This window comes from Squalius cephalus (genome assembly GCF_949319135.1).
Source record: "Squalius cephalus genome assembly, chromosome: 18".
Classification (NCBI taxonomy): Eukaryota; Metazoa; Chordata; class Actinopteri; order Cypriniformes; family Leuciscidae; genus Squalius; species Squalius cephalus.
The window spans coordinates 18,282,219-18,299,891 of NC_137139.1; the positions used below are offsets into that span (position 1 = coordinate 18,282,219).

Genomic DNA, 17,673 nt, shown 5'->3' on the forward strand with positions numbered 1-17,673 from the left:
ACGTTATGTACAAAACGAAAAATATAAGAAATGCCGTCCTTTATTGTGGTTACTTCATTACCCTTTTATCAAGTTGTGGGTGCTTGTTCACGAATAGAATCAAAACAGACAAATAGAGGCGGAATGATAAATAAATAAATAAATAAATAAATTGTCCATTCGCCGTCTACTTCCTGGTGTTCATCTCAAAAGAGCTGCTAGCGGATAGCGATGTTTACGGTCGGAGCTGACACTGGACAAAATACATCATTTGATTTTGCTCTCTCCCGCAGATCTGAGGGACGTGTAATGTTTTTATTGAGACGCGTATCCGAGAAGACATTTTCACAACGATAGGACGATGCGATCAGTGTCAGATCAGGTGAACACGGCGCTATCTTGGTCAGATTACTATGCTTTTATCTCAATGCTGAGACGAGGCTATTGAATCCCAAAGCTAGACTGATATTTCGGAAAACAAAAGTGCATATTAAATTGTTTTCATTTTTATTCGGTGTTATTCTTACGGTATTGTTCATATCGTGGAAGATAACAAGATCACTGATGGCGTCAAAATCTAGGGTCTCCATTCTGGATTATTTCAATATCGTCTGTGAGGGAGAAAATGGCAAAATTGAATCTAACTGCAAGGCTTGCGGCACAAGGATTCAGGCTAAACGGACAGTTACTTCTAACTTTGTTACACATTTAAAGGTAAGGGTTCATTTTGGTATGTGATAGTGTTTTGTATCTAATAACGAGACAAATGAGGAGATGTTTACCCATTTATGCATGAGCACTTTTAATGCACTATTCAGAGTCCCCACAGTCATGGAAATTTAAAGATTCATAAAAAAATAAATAATAATACTATTAGTATTTTGATAAAATGTGCTTTGTGCAATTTGAAAAAGAAAAAAAGATTCTTAAAAAGTCCCCCAGAAAGTGTGGGAACCCTTAATATATGTGTGTGTGTTTACATATTTTATGTGTTTACATTGTTTTATATATTGGGTTCTACATGTATTTTACCTGTATATAATCATGTCACATCCACAGCGCAAACATCAGGCCATGTACGATGAGTTTGTGAGGAAGAAAGATGTGAAAAGAGAGGCAATGCAGAATTGTACTGGCCCGCCAAGTGGTCGAGTGATCTCTCAAAGCAGTCCTGGGATGAACAAGTTTGACTACAGTGATCCTCGGCAATCCCTCATCTCGGAAGCCATCGCCAAGATGATCATCCGAGACCTGCAGCCGACACAGATAGTTGAATATGAGGGCTTCCGTGAGCTTCTTCAGCTCCTGGAGCCCAGATACATACCGGTACCATGCCATTACATACAGCAGCAGCTCCTGCCAGCCTATGTCTCCCAAGTGCAACTAGCAGCCAAACAGGCTCTAAAAGGAGCAGAGTCCTGCAGCGTGACCCTTGACCTGTGGAGAAGCAGCTTTGTGGGTGCTGGGTATCTTGGAGTGACTTGCCACTTCATAAACGCAGACTGGCACATTAGATCCGCTCTTTTGGCTTGCTTACCGCTAACAGACCACAGCAACACTCAGCAAATGCTCAGCGAATTTGATGAGATCTCTGAATCCTATGGTGTGTCTGGAAAAGTGTTCAGAGTCGTCGCTGACCTTTCGCCTTGTGAAAACAGATCTCCTTTTCGTCTTCCTGGGTTCAATCTCATTGGAAACGGTGAAGAAGATGAGGAAGGGGAGGAAGATTGTAGCGATGAAAAGCCTGGAGCAGGAGAAGCCATCAGTAACAACGAGAACTGCAAGTCTTTAGATCATTGTCTTGGTCGAAGTAGGATAGACTGTTTTGCTCGATTACTAGCTCAGTGTGTTAAAGAAGGAGTTTGCGCTTCCCCTCAGATATCACTTCCTCTAAGCAAAGCAGCCCACCTCTATAACTACGTAATTGCTACAGTGGCTCCTGAAAAACTTGTCCAAGTGTTTGGCTCCAATTCCTCAACAAATTGGCAAAGACCCTCATCCATGGACAAGTGGAACGCTCAGTTAAAGATATTGCGCCAAATGGTGGAGTCAATGGATTTTCTTGAAGACATTGTGGATAGAAATGACCTAGTTCTCGGTAACTTAGAAAAAGCGGTGCTGCGGGAGCTGGTTGAAGTGTTGGAGCCTTTCGAAGAGGCCTCAGACATGGTACAAGGAGACAAGCATGTGTCCATCAGCCTAGGCCTGCCCTGTGTTTTGGGTCTGCGCAAGCACCTGGCTGAGGTCGTAACTCACCAGTGCTCTGCGATCGTGATGGGATTGTCTCAAGCTCTGGACCGCAGACTGGCAGGCATTCTTGAGGACCCTCTTTACGTAACCGCCACCACCCTGGACCCACAGTTCAAGTTGTCCTGGAGCAGTGACAGCGACTGGCACAAACAGGTGCTGCTGGAAGAAGTTGGAAAGCATACTCCTTTGAGTCCACTAGAACATCACTCAGAGGCCCAGCCGTCACCGTCCAAACGCTGTAAGCTGTTCTCTTTCATTAAGCAGCGGCCAACCGCCCAGGCCAAGACAGTGGAGCAGGAGCTGTCCACATATCTCCACGAAGAACCCACAGATGAGGATCCACTACAATACTGGAAGCGCAAGTCCATCGATTTCCCATTGCTCTCACAAGTAGCCAAGAAAGTTTTTACCGTGCCAGCAACAACTACATCAGTGGACCAGATATTTAACCTGGTTAGCAAGACTCTCAGACCAGAACAAAGCAGATTTCTGCCCAAAAACTTGGACACTCTGATTTACTTGAAGGCTAACTATAGGATACTTTGGTCCTAACTGCAAAGAGAGCTTTACAGAATTTTCTTTTTACTGATATCAAACCAAACGCCTCAAAAATGCAAAACAGGGATTGTGCCTGATGTGTATCTCACTATAAATACTGTAGAATTACCCAAAAGGAAGCAACATACTTTTGTCAGCAAATAATTCCTTTTTTTAAAATCATGTTCAAAAGGCTAGACTTAAATGATATAAAATTAACTTATTATGGGTAAAAATGTATAATAATTTTCAAACGTTCATATAATGAAAGTTATTATATAGTGTTAACCTATTATATCTTTACTCCTAATCAGATGCTCGTTGCCTTTTTTGCAGTTCTGTGTACTAACTTTCACTCCCCCAAAATGCAACAGGATCAGATAAGTACAGTGCACACTTGATTCATTGTCAAATATTTATATAATAATTCTCCTTCCATCAGCATGTTATAGAACCCCAGAAAACAATTCTTGCAGCCAAATGCTTTCTCAGAACACCTGTAAGAAAAAGTGTTACATTTCCAGCAAAACATTATTAAACATTTTATGTATATTAGTTAGCTTTATATTTATTTAAGGAAAGACAAACAGAGTATAGTATATCTGACAAGCTTTTTGTGGGGGTTCTTTGTGTACAAAACCTACCCCCTAGAAAGCTGCTGGCAGGTTCAGTAATTGAAAATAATTACATTTCAGGAATATGGGAAATTGGAGAACACTGATGGTGGACTGTAGTCTCTCCTATCTTACAGAGCTGAATGGAGAAAAATCAAGCCTGTGGGGTATCAAGAAGAGTTGGTGTGTGTTAAAGACATTTTGTGTGAAAAAGACTTTTCCATTTCAGTAAAAAGTGTTTTATCAAACCTGACTTCTTGTCCTGTCATAACTGAAATACTTTGCCATACAATAATATGCCAAAGGTCAAGCAATTTCACTGTCTTCATAGCACAATCACATATGTCAGTGTGTGTGCATTTACAGTAATAAGTACAGCACACTTATGCTAGGTTCTGTATCTTAACAGTGGAGTTTATGTGTGCTTGTATTCTGATCATGTGGAGGGGAAAATAAGAGGCATTCAATCAATAAACTCAATTTCAAACAGATTTATGTGTAAGGCAGGTTGGCACTGCTGCAGTGAAACGTATAATGAACATTTGTGAGTGTGTATATGGGATGTGAATCCTGATATCAGTTTCCCATTCAGTCTCAGTAATACTACAGTATCATATTCTGGGCAAAATTGTACTTACGGTTGCATTTTCGATTTGTGCACACGTAATTTACAACGTCTGCCAAATTTCAAATGGAAAAGCAAAGTTCATTTGACATTTCATTTCCATCATTCGTGCAGGAATGGCAAAGCCATATTGAAATAGCAGTAGCAATGGCTCCGATTGCAATTTCATTTTCTCATTGTCATGCTCCCTTCTTGCCAAACCATCCTGCCTATAATTGCAATCTCTATGCCAACAAAGGATGCCTGTCAGTCATTTGCTGCGAATGTGATGTGTAGGTGTGTTTGTGTGGTAAATTGGTCAGTTTTATTTGCTATGAAAATAACATTTAGAACTGGCATGGGGCATTATTATACATCAGGGGCTGAATACAACATCCATTTTAAATAAAGATATACTGTGACCTCATTAAGTTATTCCAGTTAAACTATGCATATAACTTATTTCAAGCCATTAAATGTTAAATATTTCCAGTAGACTGGAACATTTGATTTGACAAATGTAGGCTAGTGTTCAATTCATTTTAAAACTATTCTCTGTTATGCATAACAAAGAGCTTATAAAATTCAAAATCAAATTTATGCTGCTTTAGGGGCCGTTTACATGACACCGTTTTCAACTAAAAACGGAAACTTTTTATGCGTTTTGGCCATTCAGTTAACATTCAGTTACTCGAGTCTATAGGAGCGTGCACAAAAAACCCAAAGGAAAAACTTTTTAGATTTTAGTACATCAGATTCAGACCACAGTATACCACCAAAATGATGGTTATACCATTCAGTTATCAAAAGTTTGACGTTATCTGTCAAAGGCAGATAAAATAAATCTAGCATACTGATATAATTAATTAATGTGAACGAAAAACGTCCCATAGCGGGATCAACAGTACAATTCAGACCAGATCTGTTTGAGAAGCAGCTCTTCAGCTAAATACTGTGGCTCAGGGGAGGTGAGATGGTATTTTACTAAACAATGTGTACGTCCACTTTTATAATGGACGATACGTGACCCAACACCAGCTACTCAGGTCTATATTTAAACAATTCATAACTGATCAAACATTTCTGTTCTTAGGATGTGTTCTGTATTCATACAACCTTTATAGCAATAGACTTAATATGACTCTTAAAATAAATACCCTAGTAATGCACCTGCTTTTTATGGTCAATAACCAATGTAGCCTATAAGTCAGAGATGTGGGACTGCTATACTCTTACTATTGCTGCAGTATTATGTATATATGCACATTATGTTAAGGACTCAAATGGCATACTGCATTTGCTAAAAATGTGAAGTAGCCTAACAGAGCCTACTAAATCGTCATATCCCATGCACTGATCTTCCATTTCTTCTTTGTTCTATTGTTATGGATGAACCAGAATATTAGCCAAAAGATGCTGGGCAGATTTGTGGAATTAAACATGTGATGATAATTTTTAACATGGAAAATGCCTTCTGTTTCACATAGTATTTTTTTTTAAATAGTAGTACACAGTGTATACTTTAGCGCAGTATTCAGTAAGTATGCTAGCATTCTAAACATAGCCAAAACCATTGGACTTTCCCAGGTTTCCCGGCTCTGGAAGAAGTTCAAGAATGTGTACAAAAGCTGGAAGGGAACTAGTAATGACTCTAATGGGTAGAGTGGGGACATCCGCACTCTGTACAAGAATATAACCTTAAAATACACTGTATTTCACACCGCAAAGGTTATCTTCTAGAAAGTGACTCAGTTCCTCCAACACAACTCAAGTATCTGTAAACAATAATGACACAGTTTACCAATGGGTAAGTGAATGAAAAAAAAAAAAAAAGAACGTTTTTCAGGGACTGATCAGTGCAATGCTGACCTTTAAACGACCTTGATGTGAGGGTCGTAAGGGCCTAAACTGAATATGGCATTCACTATGTGAAGAGACTGAGTCATTCTGAACTCTCTGCCAAACTACAGTTATTAATAAACTGCCTGTTGTTGGTGTGTGAACAGCAATAATATCCTAATTAGAAGGGAAGGGAAATGCCTGGTTATATACCTGGTTATCAATGCTCATTACATATTTGAAACTGAGCTGGAAAAAAAGGCTAGTTGAAGCACTTGTTGAACAAATGGGTGGTGGTGTGTTTAAACAATGAATGTATGAAAACCCCCCTCTTCATTATACTTTAGCCTTTTTATAGCATTGAAACAAGAGAGCAGCTGCCCTTTCAGTCTCCCTCCCTTGTGCGTTCTCTGACCAGCTCCTGTTTGTGACAGTGAGTTATCTTTATCTTCATCTTCAACTCTCAGACTTAGGAACATATTTCGGCTGTCATCTCTCTGACTCACACACACTGAATCAACAGCACCCCTCACACGCTCCCATCTAGCAGACTCATTTCATCGCACAGCTAAATCATGGCGGACAAAAAGGACAGCAAGACTCCCAGTAAAGGCAGTGTGATGAAAAAGAAAGAGAAGAAAGTGGACAAAGTGGAGAAAGTAGAGAGTAAACCTCAAAAGGAGAAAGAAAAGAACAAGGTTAAAGATGAAAAGATGACGAAGAAGCCGGAGAAGACCCCAGAAAATGAGCAAAAAGATGAGGAGATGCCACAAGGAAATGGGGAGATAGCAGAAGGAGCCAAAGGCCCTGTCAAAGATGAGGAGTTTGAGCTGGAGCCTATGGAGCTGCCTCCATTTGAGATCATTGTAGGGTACGTCACACATCTTTCACTTATACTTACTGGAACCCATAGTAACCCCTATTTCTATCACTCAGTGAGAACAGTCATAGAATTTGTTTTTTATTGCAAAAATAGCTTTTCACTGGGTCAGTAGCCTTCCTTTAATGGGACAGATTTGTACCTTAGTTACCCCTAAATGGAAGCAAGAGCCTTTTTAAAGGACTTTTTAAAAATAGCCTATAGCGTTTCGTTTATATCATATTGGCCAGAGCCGTTGAGCTCGGTAAGGCCGCAGATTCCCAACCGTTTCTTCTCTAATCTCCTCCATATAATTTTAAAATATAGCATTCTGTGAAGAATTCAAATGTGTCCAATAGGTTTGCGCATATGATCCGTGTCTCTGGACCGGAGCAGACTGTGTGCGCATTGCAGCGGTTCACGTGACAGTGACACTAATGCCAAACCAGACTTCATTCACCCCAATAAAAAGCATGTTTACACTGTCTAAATCACTCCCTATCCCTATCCCCTAATGTGCCATTCACCATGTAGAAAATAGTAAATGTGTGAACAAGTGACCGATTTTAAATCATTGATCCATATTGGCGGAATATCTTCTAAACACGAATGTTGGTGGTGTTTTGGAGCACACTAGCTTATAGATAACCTTAAGGCTAAAATTCATACTAAAAGCCAAAAAACTTCAATTTCAATTTAATGGGAACTTTTTTTTACTACTTTATTACTTTAAGGTACTAAAATGCACCTTTAAGGGGAAGAGTATGATCACAACAGCATGGTATAAATGTTGTGTGAAAAAAAATTCATTTAATATCAAGGTAGAAGAATTTTCTCTATACAACATTGTAGATAAACTGTTTCACATTTTATCATACAGCATGAATGACACCACTATCGATTTTAAGATTACTTCACTTAAAATACATTTTAACAAATTAAAACTTTATGATAGACTAGAACTTAATGCATGAGTATTTATCACTCTAGAAATAATAATTGGTGGGATCACCTCTGACAACAGATACATCTCAAATTCCATCCTGCTGGGCAACAATGTGAATTAGACCAATCCAGGGCATTGCTTTAAACCCCAGTTTTTTTCTTTTCTTTAGGATATGTGTGCTATTCAGCGCAATCAATTTCTCTTTTTTGTCTTTATGATTTTTCCTGTCCTTGCCACAGACTAGTAGGTGTATCCCTAAACCATGATGCTTTTGGCACTTAATGACTAAGTATGAGGACACTGCCTATTAATTAACCAGTTTCATTATTTCAGCTACACCCACAGTAACAACAGTAGCATAAAATCAAGCATAGAGATTTACAGGGCAGAAGAGCTCTGTGACTTCACTAAGTGAGGTCTGCTAAATGACTAAATGTATCAGGTTTACTGAGCTTAATGTGAAAAAACTTCAAATCTCCACAACCATGATCCAACTTTAGTGCAAATCCTTCTCTGAAGAGTAGAAGCTGTTAGGACCTATTTACCATTAATGTCTGGTTTTGAAGTTCATTGTTCAGCAAGCACATAGGTGTGGTGTTTAAGTGGCCATTGACTTTGTCTTGTAGTGTCATGAGGCTAAAAGTTCAGTTTTTGTCTTATCAGACAATCGGTTCTTCTTCCAAATATCACAATTAAACTAGATTTTATAAGAATATATTTAAACAAAGAGCTCTATACAAGCCTATTAACTCCCTTTGAGTCACTGTAGGCCTATTAGTGGCCACCCAAGCAAAAAAACTTCTTGCCAAAAGTTAATGGATCCTTTTTTTAAACACACATTTTTTTTCGCCTGATTTTGCTGCAAATAAGAGCCAGTCTACAGATTTTGGCCAGTCGGAAATGACAGATTTCATAGAAAATCGCATAGTTTATTAAAGGCACAGACTTGATTTCATCAGTCGGAGTAGATGTGTTTGAGAACACGTTTGATATTTTAGAACACATATTATTTTCATCTGTCATGTGTCTCCTAGCAGCGAGGTGCATGTCTCTACATGAGTATGTTGCGTTCGGAAGAACTAGTCTAGTAATGTGTGAATCTCAGTTTTGTATGATGCCCAGTTTTTCTCTGTAACCATTTACAAACATGTATGATGCCTAGTGTTTTAAAATTGGTTTGTGTGGTGTATTCCAGTTTTCTCACAGTCAAGTCAAGTATATTTGTATAGCACTTTTCACAATACAGATTGTATCAAAGCAGCTTCACAGTATTAAATTAAAATAATACAACAAGGTTTGTTTCTAGTGGAATTTATTGATTGATAAAATTAAATTAAATATCCCCAAAATATCCCCAATTGAGCAAGCCAAAGGCAACAGTGGCAAGGAACCGAAAAACTCCATCAAGTGACCTAATGGAGAAAAAAAAAAAACTTGGGAGAACCCAGGCTCAGTCGGGGGCCAGTTCTCCTCTGGCGTTTATGAACTAGAGACCGGATTTAACTGTAAGATTAAAATTTTAGATGAATGCCTGGCTGAAGAGATGCGTCTTTAATCTAGTTTTAAACTGGGAGAGCGAGTCTGAGCAACGAACAGTATCAGGAAGGCTATTCCAGAGTTTTGGAGCTAAATGTGAAAATGCTCTCCCTCCTTTGGTGGATCTGGATATCCTAGGTATGACCAAAAGCCTCGAATTTAGTGATCTTAAAGAGCGCGATGGATTGTAGGGCGATAGAAGATCCGTTAAATAGACTGGAGCTAAGCCGTTTAGGGCTTTATAAGTCAATGGAATGTGTGAGTTTATGTCTTAGGCATTGTTTGCACTAATTGCTGGAATTCTGCTGAAATCAGAAAACAGGAAAGGTTATAAAAGTCAGGCATTACTTAAGACTCCAAATGTCCTCCTTCTTCCCACAGAGACAGAATCAACCCCACCTTCTTCAAGTTCCAGTTTAAAAACGTGGAATATTCTTCCGGGCGCAATAAGACCTTCCTGTGCTACCAGGTAGACATTCAAGGGGGCGCTATGGAGACAGACGGCCTTCGTGGTTACCTGGAGGACGAGCATACGGGTTCACACGCTGAAGAGGCCTTCTTTCAACAGGTGCTGGCCTATTACGACAAGTCACTCCAGTACACAGTGACCTGGTACACGTCCTCGAGCCCTTGCGCAGCCTGCGCCGCTAAGCTTATCGAGATCTTGCAAGCACGCAAGTCACTGCGCCTTAATATCCACTGCTCCCGCCTTTTCCAGTGGGAGGAACCAGAGATACAGGCCGGACTTCAGGCGCTAGCTAGGGCGGGATGTAAACTACGCATGATGAGGCCTTTGGATTTTTTATATGTTTGGTCTACTTTCGTTGAGAACGAGGAAGATAACTTTGCACCATGGGAAGACTGTCAAGATAGCTATGATTATTATGATGAGAAGTTGCGTGATATTTTAAAGTAGGATAAAGAGCCGCTGCTGGCCTATGATTAAGATTGTTTAATACCGCAAATGAACTGCCTTTAAGGAAATTGGTACTTCAAAGCAAATTATTACAATCAACCTGTCATTTTAGCAGTCTTGTTTCTTCTGTCAACACTATTTCTCTTGTAACATTACATGGCTGACTTTACATAAGTTTATAATCCAATTAATGAATTCAAACCACACTCACATGTAGTACTTAGTGAGGTATCTCAAATATAAAGAATATCATACATTCTTAGAAAAAAAGGTGCAAAGAATTTACCTTTAGCTTGTCTCTTAATGTCTTTTAACTCTGCAGCTTATTTACCCCTAAAAGTTGGTAGTAATACCTTAAGGGTATGTATTACTACTCTAAGGTACTAAAATTCAGCTTTTGGGGGTAGATGAGGTACAAAGTAGCAAAGGAACAAGCTGTTGTCAATATTCCGATTTTATAGAGTAAAATTTTAGGAAAATCTTTAGATGCCAAACATCTGGGTGCTCATTACAAGCATGAAATTGATTATTTTCCAGTTAATTCCAAGTATATTCTTTTGCAAACCAAAATATAGTTTGCTTTGCTCTAAGCATCATGGTTAACTATTCTATTTTTGTCTAATATTTTGAAATCCTGTATGTTAATGCAATAAACATGAGTCAATTTCCTATCATGAGCACAATCTAAAGACAGCGGTATAAGGTATGATGCTTTTCAACGCTGCTTATAATATACTAAATCAGTGGATCAAAACTGCACATTTTAGTTGCGTCTCATTTCGAAGGCTACACGCACACAGGTTACATTTGTTTCCAAAGTAAGAAAGAAATTACAGTAATTATGCCTCACGAAGAATAACTAGTTTTTCGAATGGTTGCTTCACAAACGATAGAGCCTCGATGATGCATGTGGCCGACTAATGCTACCTTTGGAGGGCATAGCCTTCGAAATGACTGCAGAACTGCATACAAATCTTACCATTTCTGCCATAGAAATACATGGTAAAAGTAGAATGCTAGTAAGCGGTTCGAATTAAGCAACAACTGTTGAATGTCTCCAGGAACTGCTATACTAAAGAATCAATTGGAAATAAGAATTTCAGAATAATGGTGAAATCATTATTTATGGGTAATATTTGTGGTGCACTTAATTAGTAATATTTTACTGGAAAAATATGAACTTGAAGACATACTGAACTTTATTTACAAAATTAAACAATTTCTTTATTTTAAGATTCAAGCAATCCAATAAAACACTAATTTTTACCCCCATTGAGGATCATTTCTAAATGCTTTTGCAGAGACATATTGCTGGGACAATACTGACAGATTTGAAAAGTAAAATAGTCAGACATGCACCCTCTAGTGGTGACAAGAACATCGAAATTCTTATTGTATATAAATATAACAGTCTTTTTACATTCTATAGCGGTTATGCAAACCAGAACAAGACTAATAAACACCCGCCACCACACAGCATGTTGTGAAATTCCATTGGAACAAAAAGCAAACCGTAGACCATTCTTTAAGAAGGGTTTAGAAATAATGTGAGTTTCAGACCTACTGTGGTCTAGATTGAGTACACAGTGATGGAGATTTTTGTGTCCTGGAAAACTTCTGTAATAATAGAAGACACATTTTCCCATTCCAGTTTATCCAGACCACAGCCAATCCTAGCAAGAAAAAATGACTTTAGTTATTGCAGTCTATTCAGCAGAACAATAAAAAGTAATTTAAAAGAAAAGTTACGCAAAATTGGTATTGAAAAATGCAATTATCAAGCTATATATGAGTATTGAGCGACATTATTTTTCATAGTCATTTATATTCATTTATTCATATTCAAAATAGCGCTATTATTAAACGTGTTAGTTTACCGAGGCATGGATATACTGTTAACGGCATTGGCCAAGCAGTGTTCCCTCATAGACACAAGGCTCTTTCTGAGAGTGTCATAGGTGGGTTTTTGGTTGTACTTTTTCTTTGTGACCTAATGCAGGAAAAAGGTGGAAAAGGTCATTTTTGATGAACAAAGAAAGCTGTAAGTCCAGAAAACTCTACTCTCATCCTAATTTATTTAGAAAAACATAGAACAGATGTGAATTAAAGTGAAATAAACGCTAAAAGCCATCTTACCAGGTAATACACAAAGCGATCAGATCTTTTAAGGACTGCACATTCCCCAGGTTGCTTATCTACGCAAAACAGAAGGCAGCAAAGAAAACTGAGAATCAAATGTGTGTGATTTGAGTGTTATATGAAGTGCACTTGTCAGTAATGATTATTCACACTCACTCTGAGCCAGAAGCTCCTTAACTCCACGAAAACGTCTCTTGAAGAGCACAGCGATCCCTGCTCCCATGCGGCAGTCTTCACTGATGCAGTGCGCCAGGGCATCGGTGGACGGACAGGTGAACAAATCTCCTCTCATGTAGAGCAGCCGCCACCCTGAGCTGCACGGGAGCTGCAACAAATGAGGAAGAACATAAAAGCCTGATTTCACAGACAGGGCTTAGATTAAGCCAGGATTAGACCTTAGTTTAATTAGGACATTTAAGTAGCTTTTATAAAAGTGCCATAGAAAAAACATTTCCTGATGTGCATCTTGAGACAAAACAATGACACTGACATATTTTAAGGTTGCTTTCATTTTCATTTTAAGGGTCATTTCCAAATGCTTTTGCAGGGGCAATCTTTACACAGATTTGAAAAGTAAAACAGTAAGACTCAGCAAGTTAAAAAACTAATATGAAAACATTTGCCATACCTTCATCCGCACGATCTTGTCCATCTTTGACGTTTGAGCAGGGACTTCACTGTGGGTATTTTTCCACTAACGTTAACTATCTATATCTAAAAATGTATCACAGGCTCATAGTCAAACAATGCATCATGAAACCGTAAAAATCTTCTTCTTTTTTTTTTTTTTTGGTCAACAGAAAATACAATTAATCATTGTTTAAAGTTGCAACATACAAAAAACAGTGACAACCTAACATTTACGAAGAACTAAGGTGCACAAACATAACATGTTCAAGTACTTAGAGATTCCCTGGTTAGATACGTTGTGTGTTGGTTAGAGCTGGTGGTTTGATAACTTACCTCAAAAATAAAGCTGAATGTGTGTTCTGTGCCCGACTATGGTTCTGTGTCCTTTTAAACAACGAAAACACTGGTTTCACTTTGGCTTCTAGCTCAGGTTTAAATTGGTTGTATTGAAAGGCTTGAGTGCCATCTAGCGTCAGGGAGTGCAAGAGCATCCTGTCTATATATCCATTTTAATCAATAAATATTAATTCATATTTTAAACCCTAAAATGGGCGACGTTTCCTGGGGGATACAAACATTTGAGAGTGTAGGTCTCATTTCTTGGTTTCATGTTTAAAGGGTGTTTGTTGAGAATATTTAGATCTTGTGACTTTGTTCATTCATTTCACGGGCAGCAATTAAAAACAACATGACCTGTGGGAAATACTTGCCTTCAGATAAAAGTTGATATATTTCAGATATTTACTATATTTGGAGGGTATTTACATGTTTAAAAAGTTGTTGTTAAGCGTTAGCTTATTATGTTTGTTTTGAAATTTTATGAATTTAATTTGTAAATTTGTCATAATAGCCTGTCTGTAAATGTTTGTATCTCCCAGGAAATGTCGCCAGTTTGGGGGTATATATCCATTCATTGAAATACGCGTATTAAATATGATACAGTAGGCTATAATATATTCATAAATAGGCATTATGCTTATTGTTCAACAGAATTTTACAAAGAATGCTTAGTTTAAGTAATGAGCGAATAAATGTTTTTAAAATTTGGTTATAATGTTGTACACGCATTGCCAAACAAGCTTTCTTTTTTCAATGATTTTATACCTGGCGACATGTCCGGATAATATTAAAATCAAAAAGTCATGTTTTTTTTTTTTTAAATCATGAAATTGCATTATTTGTGTCCTAAGAATATGGAAAATAGCAATAAATAAATGTTCTGATTTCTCTTTATGGTCTAGCCATTTTTAGGGTTAAAATAGGCCTACTTAAAATACAATTTTATGTTTCTGTAGCACCATTGATATTAAAAAAGTGACAATCCTGGGGCTAAAAGTTATTTGCAGTGAGGGGATAGCAATATAGCAGATTATAACACAGTTTTAATAAAACAGTCTGCAATATGATTGGCAATGCAGTTACTGTAGAATTACTTTTTCTTTTTGCCATTGGTTATATGTAACACAACTGACAAAAATGCATGTCACCAAATTGTATCTAATTCTATAGCGTGAGCTTGTAAGAAATGAGAAAAAGGTGAAATTAATTAATAGTATATTTAATACATAATTGATGGGTTTTATTTTGGTGAAATGTACAGATGCAAATACTTTTACAATTTTGACCTTCAAGAGACTTTACAATATTCATATATTTACAAACATCAGATTTGTAACCCATTTGTAACTGATGGCTGTTTTTATAAACAGAGTAATATGCCGGAAAAAGTTAAACAAATGCACCTTATCTGCAGAATAATAGATCAATATTTAAAGTGAACCATCCACAGATCCTAGCAACAAGAACGAAAGAAACAATAAAGAAAACATGAATATATAAATGCAGATAAACTGAATTCTGTTGGTCAAAAAATAAACGTGAGATAGACACTATGGTAAAAAAATAAAATAAAATAAAATAGGCTATATATAATTTGTACTGATGACTCAAGATTCACTTTCATGAACCATGTCTAAAACTGTAGTTGAGAAACTGCACATGTATATGTCGGTTAATTTAAGGGTTGTTTTGGTGAATGTAGAGTTCAGGAGTTGGAGTTGGAGTTGGAGCTGCGGCGTCTCTGTTCATTGATCCAGTCCCCGGGGTTCACGTCCATTTGAAGCATCTTCATGACCCACTTGTCACGTCGCGCCCCGTCAATGAACTCATCCAGAGACAACTCCCCTGTGGACGCAGGACAGAAACTCAGCATCAGCATCTTTATAAAGGCTGCCTTTAAGCACAGATATGTAAAGAAGGAAAAAGCCTAGAGTTTGGCTATAGCCGTTTAGTGACTGTCTAGAAAAATAATGAATCATAGTAGGTTTTACCATCTCCGTTCTCATCCACTAGCTCAAATATTCGGTCCACCACCTGATCTGGGGTCAGTAGGTTACACTCCTCATCAAGTTCACCATGGCAGGCTTTCTTTAGTCGGTAGATTGACTATAAAAGTAAAGTAAAAGGTGACTATTTTAATCATAAATGCATAAATGTCTTCTTTACAGTGTTATATCATCTCTGCACACAAATGTCCTGCTATCATCTGGATTAATCCCATGTAAACATCTCACTTGAAAGTGATGAAACCAGTCGTGAAATTGTAATCTCAGTACAAATGGAAATGCAACCAAATACCCATGGTAATGGCTTTCATTCTTTTTTTCTTAAATCAAGTAAACCACTGAAGAATTGTAATCTCAACTGTTTAATGTTTAAGTCGGTGTGATTGACAATGGGAAAAGGACACGAGGGATGATTACCTCCACAATCTCCTTGAGCTCTGTTTTGTCGATGCAGCCACTCCCATCCTTGTCATACATTTTAAAAGTCCATTTCAGTTTGTGCTCCAACTTTCCTCGCAACACTAGATTCAAGGCTGCAACGTATTCCAGAAAATCAATAGTGTTGTCCTACGAAACAATGAATGAGAAAATAAGAATGAACTGCCAAAAATTCTGAGAATTCTAAGTTCATGTATATTACATATGCCTCTATATTATAGGGATATATGAAGAGTTCAGATGCAAAAGCCTCTAAGTGCCATCTGAAATTTTCTTCTAGAATGATCATTTTTATCAAGCTTGCATATTTAAGTTCAGTAATGTCACTTAAATGGCAATGAAATTTACCTATGAATTGTTATTTAAGTGAAATTACTGAACTTAAATATACAAGCTTGATAAAAATGATCATTCTAGAAGAAAATTTCAGATGGCACTTAGAGGCTTTTGCATCTGAACTCTTCATATATTATATTATAGTATTAAGTTATTTTTGAGTGTCTACACAGTCTCCTACAGAGTGTTTATGCCTACTTTGTGTAAGGTAACTGAAATTGAATCACTTACCCCATTTTTATCAAAAGCACGGAACATGTTTTCTATGTAATCTGCCGCTTCCTGGTTTCCAGTTACACCGAAGAAGCTCTTGAACTCGTGCATGAAGAGGGTTCCACTCGGACATTCCACCACAAACTTTTTATACCACTCCTGCAGTTCAGCAACATCAATTTCTTTGTCGTCAGAATCCTCACTGAGTCGTTGACCCATCACGAAAAGATGACAATAAAAAACCGCAAGCTTCTCTGCTGATCACATCGGGCAGTTTCACTTTCCTGGAGTTCTCCCTGATTTAGACATCCCAATAAACCTTTAAGCCCCACAAGATGATGATACAGCACTGAATATGTCTGATTTAGGACACAAACGTATATCCCCTTTAGAAATATCAGAAAAAAACTTAGTTAAACTAAGTTAAAATTGACCAAAGTGTAAAAGAAACCTCAACCTTTCAGTGAAAGTTCTCTACTGGCTTGGGACTCAGCACTAGGATTATTTTGAATCACATGACGGCAAGAGATTATTCATATCAATCCATGTCTGAATCAATTAGCTTGAAACAAGATCAAGAGCTTTGCTATAATAAACATTTAGTGCACAGAATGTTCCATATATAGAGTCTTGCATATCAAACCAACATTTATGGTCTGTGGTGTAAAAAAGTCGCATCTGCAATAAAAAGAAAAAAAACTTAAGCAAAACATGGTCAGCTCAAAGAGTCTGAACAATTTTTGGTCCCAAATTTTTATACATTTTACTGGTAATCCACTGTATGAAGACTGTATGTATTTTGGGGTATAATAACAGTTTACTTTATTTTGCTATCCTCACTGACGTAAATGAACTATAGTGTCCTACACCCACTAGTAAAAAATATCAAAAATGATATCTGGTGTCTGAATCATTTTTGGTTTGACTGTATATTCTATATATTTCAAATAATAAATGTGGTACATTAATGATATGCATTTTCACATTTAGGGTCCGTTATTTGGCCGAGAGCCTGGATGAGGAGAGGGTCCCTGGATCATGAAACCCCTGCCCGACCGTATACATCTCTCGATCACTCCAGCCTGTGAATCATTCAGACAATCTGAGTCATAATCCCTTCTGCCCTCTGCTCTTACTATTTATAGTTTTTCAAAAATAGGATCTAGAGAAGTCTGGCCTAGTTCATGAGGGTGCTGCATTTTGTCTGGACTCGTACCACTTCAGACCGCAGTGAAAACTAAAAATCCAAAAAATAAAAGGTTTTTCATTGGTATCTGGTTCCATGAAGAACCTTTAGCATCCATGGAACCTTTCCCTTGCACAAAAGGTTCTTTACAGAGGAAAAAGATTCTTCAGATTATTAAAATGGTCCTCACACTAAGAATAAATGTGGTTCCTTTAAGAACTGTTTACTTAAATTTCTTTGGGGAACCAAAAATGTATCCTCTAGACATTGCCACAAAAACCTCCTTTTGGAAACATTACTTTTCAA

At 37.6% G+C, this 17,673-nt stretch overlaps 4 protein-coding genes across 6 annotated transcripts; 2 read left to right on the forward strand and 2 right to left on the reverse strand.

Moving 5' to 3' along the window:
- Positions 1-172: 172 nt before the first annotated feature.
- On the forward strand, positions 173-3,864 carry LOC307145590 (zinc finger BED domain-containing protein 4). The gene is made up of 2 exons (XM_079848910.1): positions 173-693; positions 1,039-3,864. The coding sequence occupies exons 1-2, from the start codon at positions 544-546 to the stop codon at positions 2,779-2,781; spliced, it is 1,893 nt and encodes a 630-aa protein (XP_079705036.1). The 5' UTR covers positions 173-543; the 3' UTR covers positions 2,782-3,864.
- Positions 3,865-6,168: 2,304 nt separating this feature from the next.
- apobec2b (apolipoprotein B mRNA editing enzyme, catalytic polypeptide-like 2b) lies at positions 6,169-12,823 on the forward strand. The gene is made up of 2 exons (XM_079848911.1): positions 6,169-6,694; positions 9,546-12,823. The coding sequence occupies exons 1-2, from the start codon at positions 6,399-6,401 to the stop codon at positions 10,078-10,080; spliced, it is 831 nt and encodes a 276-aa protein (XP_079705037.1). The 5' UTR covers positions 6,169-6,398; the 3' UTR covers positions 10,081-12,823.
- On the reverse strand, positions 11,259-13,292 carry oard1 (O-acyl-ADP-ribose deacylase 1). Of its 3 annotated transcripts, none has more exons than XM_079848914.1 (6): positions 13,183-13,283; positions 12,848-12,933; positions 12,376-12,544; positions 12,217-12,275; positions 11,958-12,070; positions 11,259-11,753 (listed from the first exon to the last, which is right to left on the reverse strand). In XM_079848914.1, exons 2-6 carry the CDS (start codon positions 12,869-12,871, stop codon positions 11,651-11,653), a joined length of 468 nt encoding a protein of 155 aa, XP_079705040.1. In that variant the 5' UTR covers positions 12,872-12,933; positions 13,183-13,283; the 3' UTR covers positions 11,259-11,650. The 3 variants fall into 3 exon arrangements, with proteins under 3 accessions (XP_079705040.1, XP_079705039.1, XP_079705041.1); XM_079848913.1 differs by having other exon boundaries at positions 11,635-11,753; positions 12,848-12,896; positions 13,183-13,292; XM_079848915.1 differs by having other exon boundaries at positions 11,635-11,753; positions 12,848-12,927; positions 13,183-13,216.
- On the reverse strand, positions 13,183-17,051 carry guca1b (guanylate cyclase activator 1B). Its single transcript, XM_079848917.1, has 4 exons — positions 16,200-17,051; positions 15,612-15,761; positions 15,180-15,294; positions 13,183-15,033 (listed from the first exon to the last, which is right to left on the reverse strand). The coding sequence occupies exons 1-4, from the start codon at positions 16,398-16,400 to the stop codon at positions 14,894-14,896; spliced, it is 606 nt and encodes a 201-aa protein (XP_079705043.1). The 5' UTR covers positions 16,401-17,051; the 3' UTR covers positions 13,183-14,893.
- Positions 17,052-17,673: the final 622 nt, after the last annotated feature.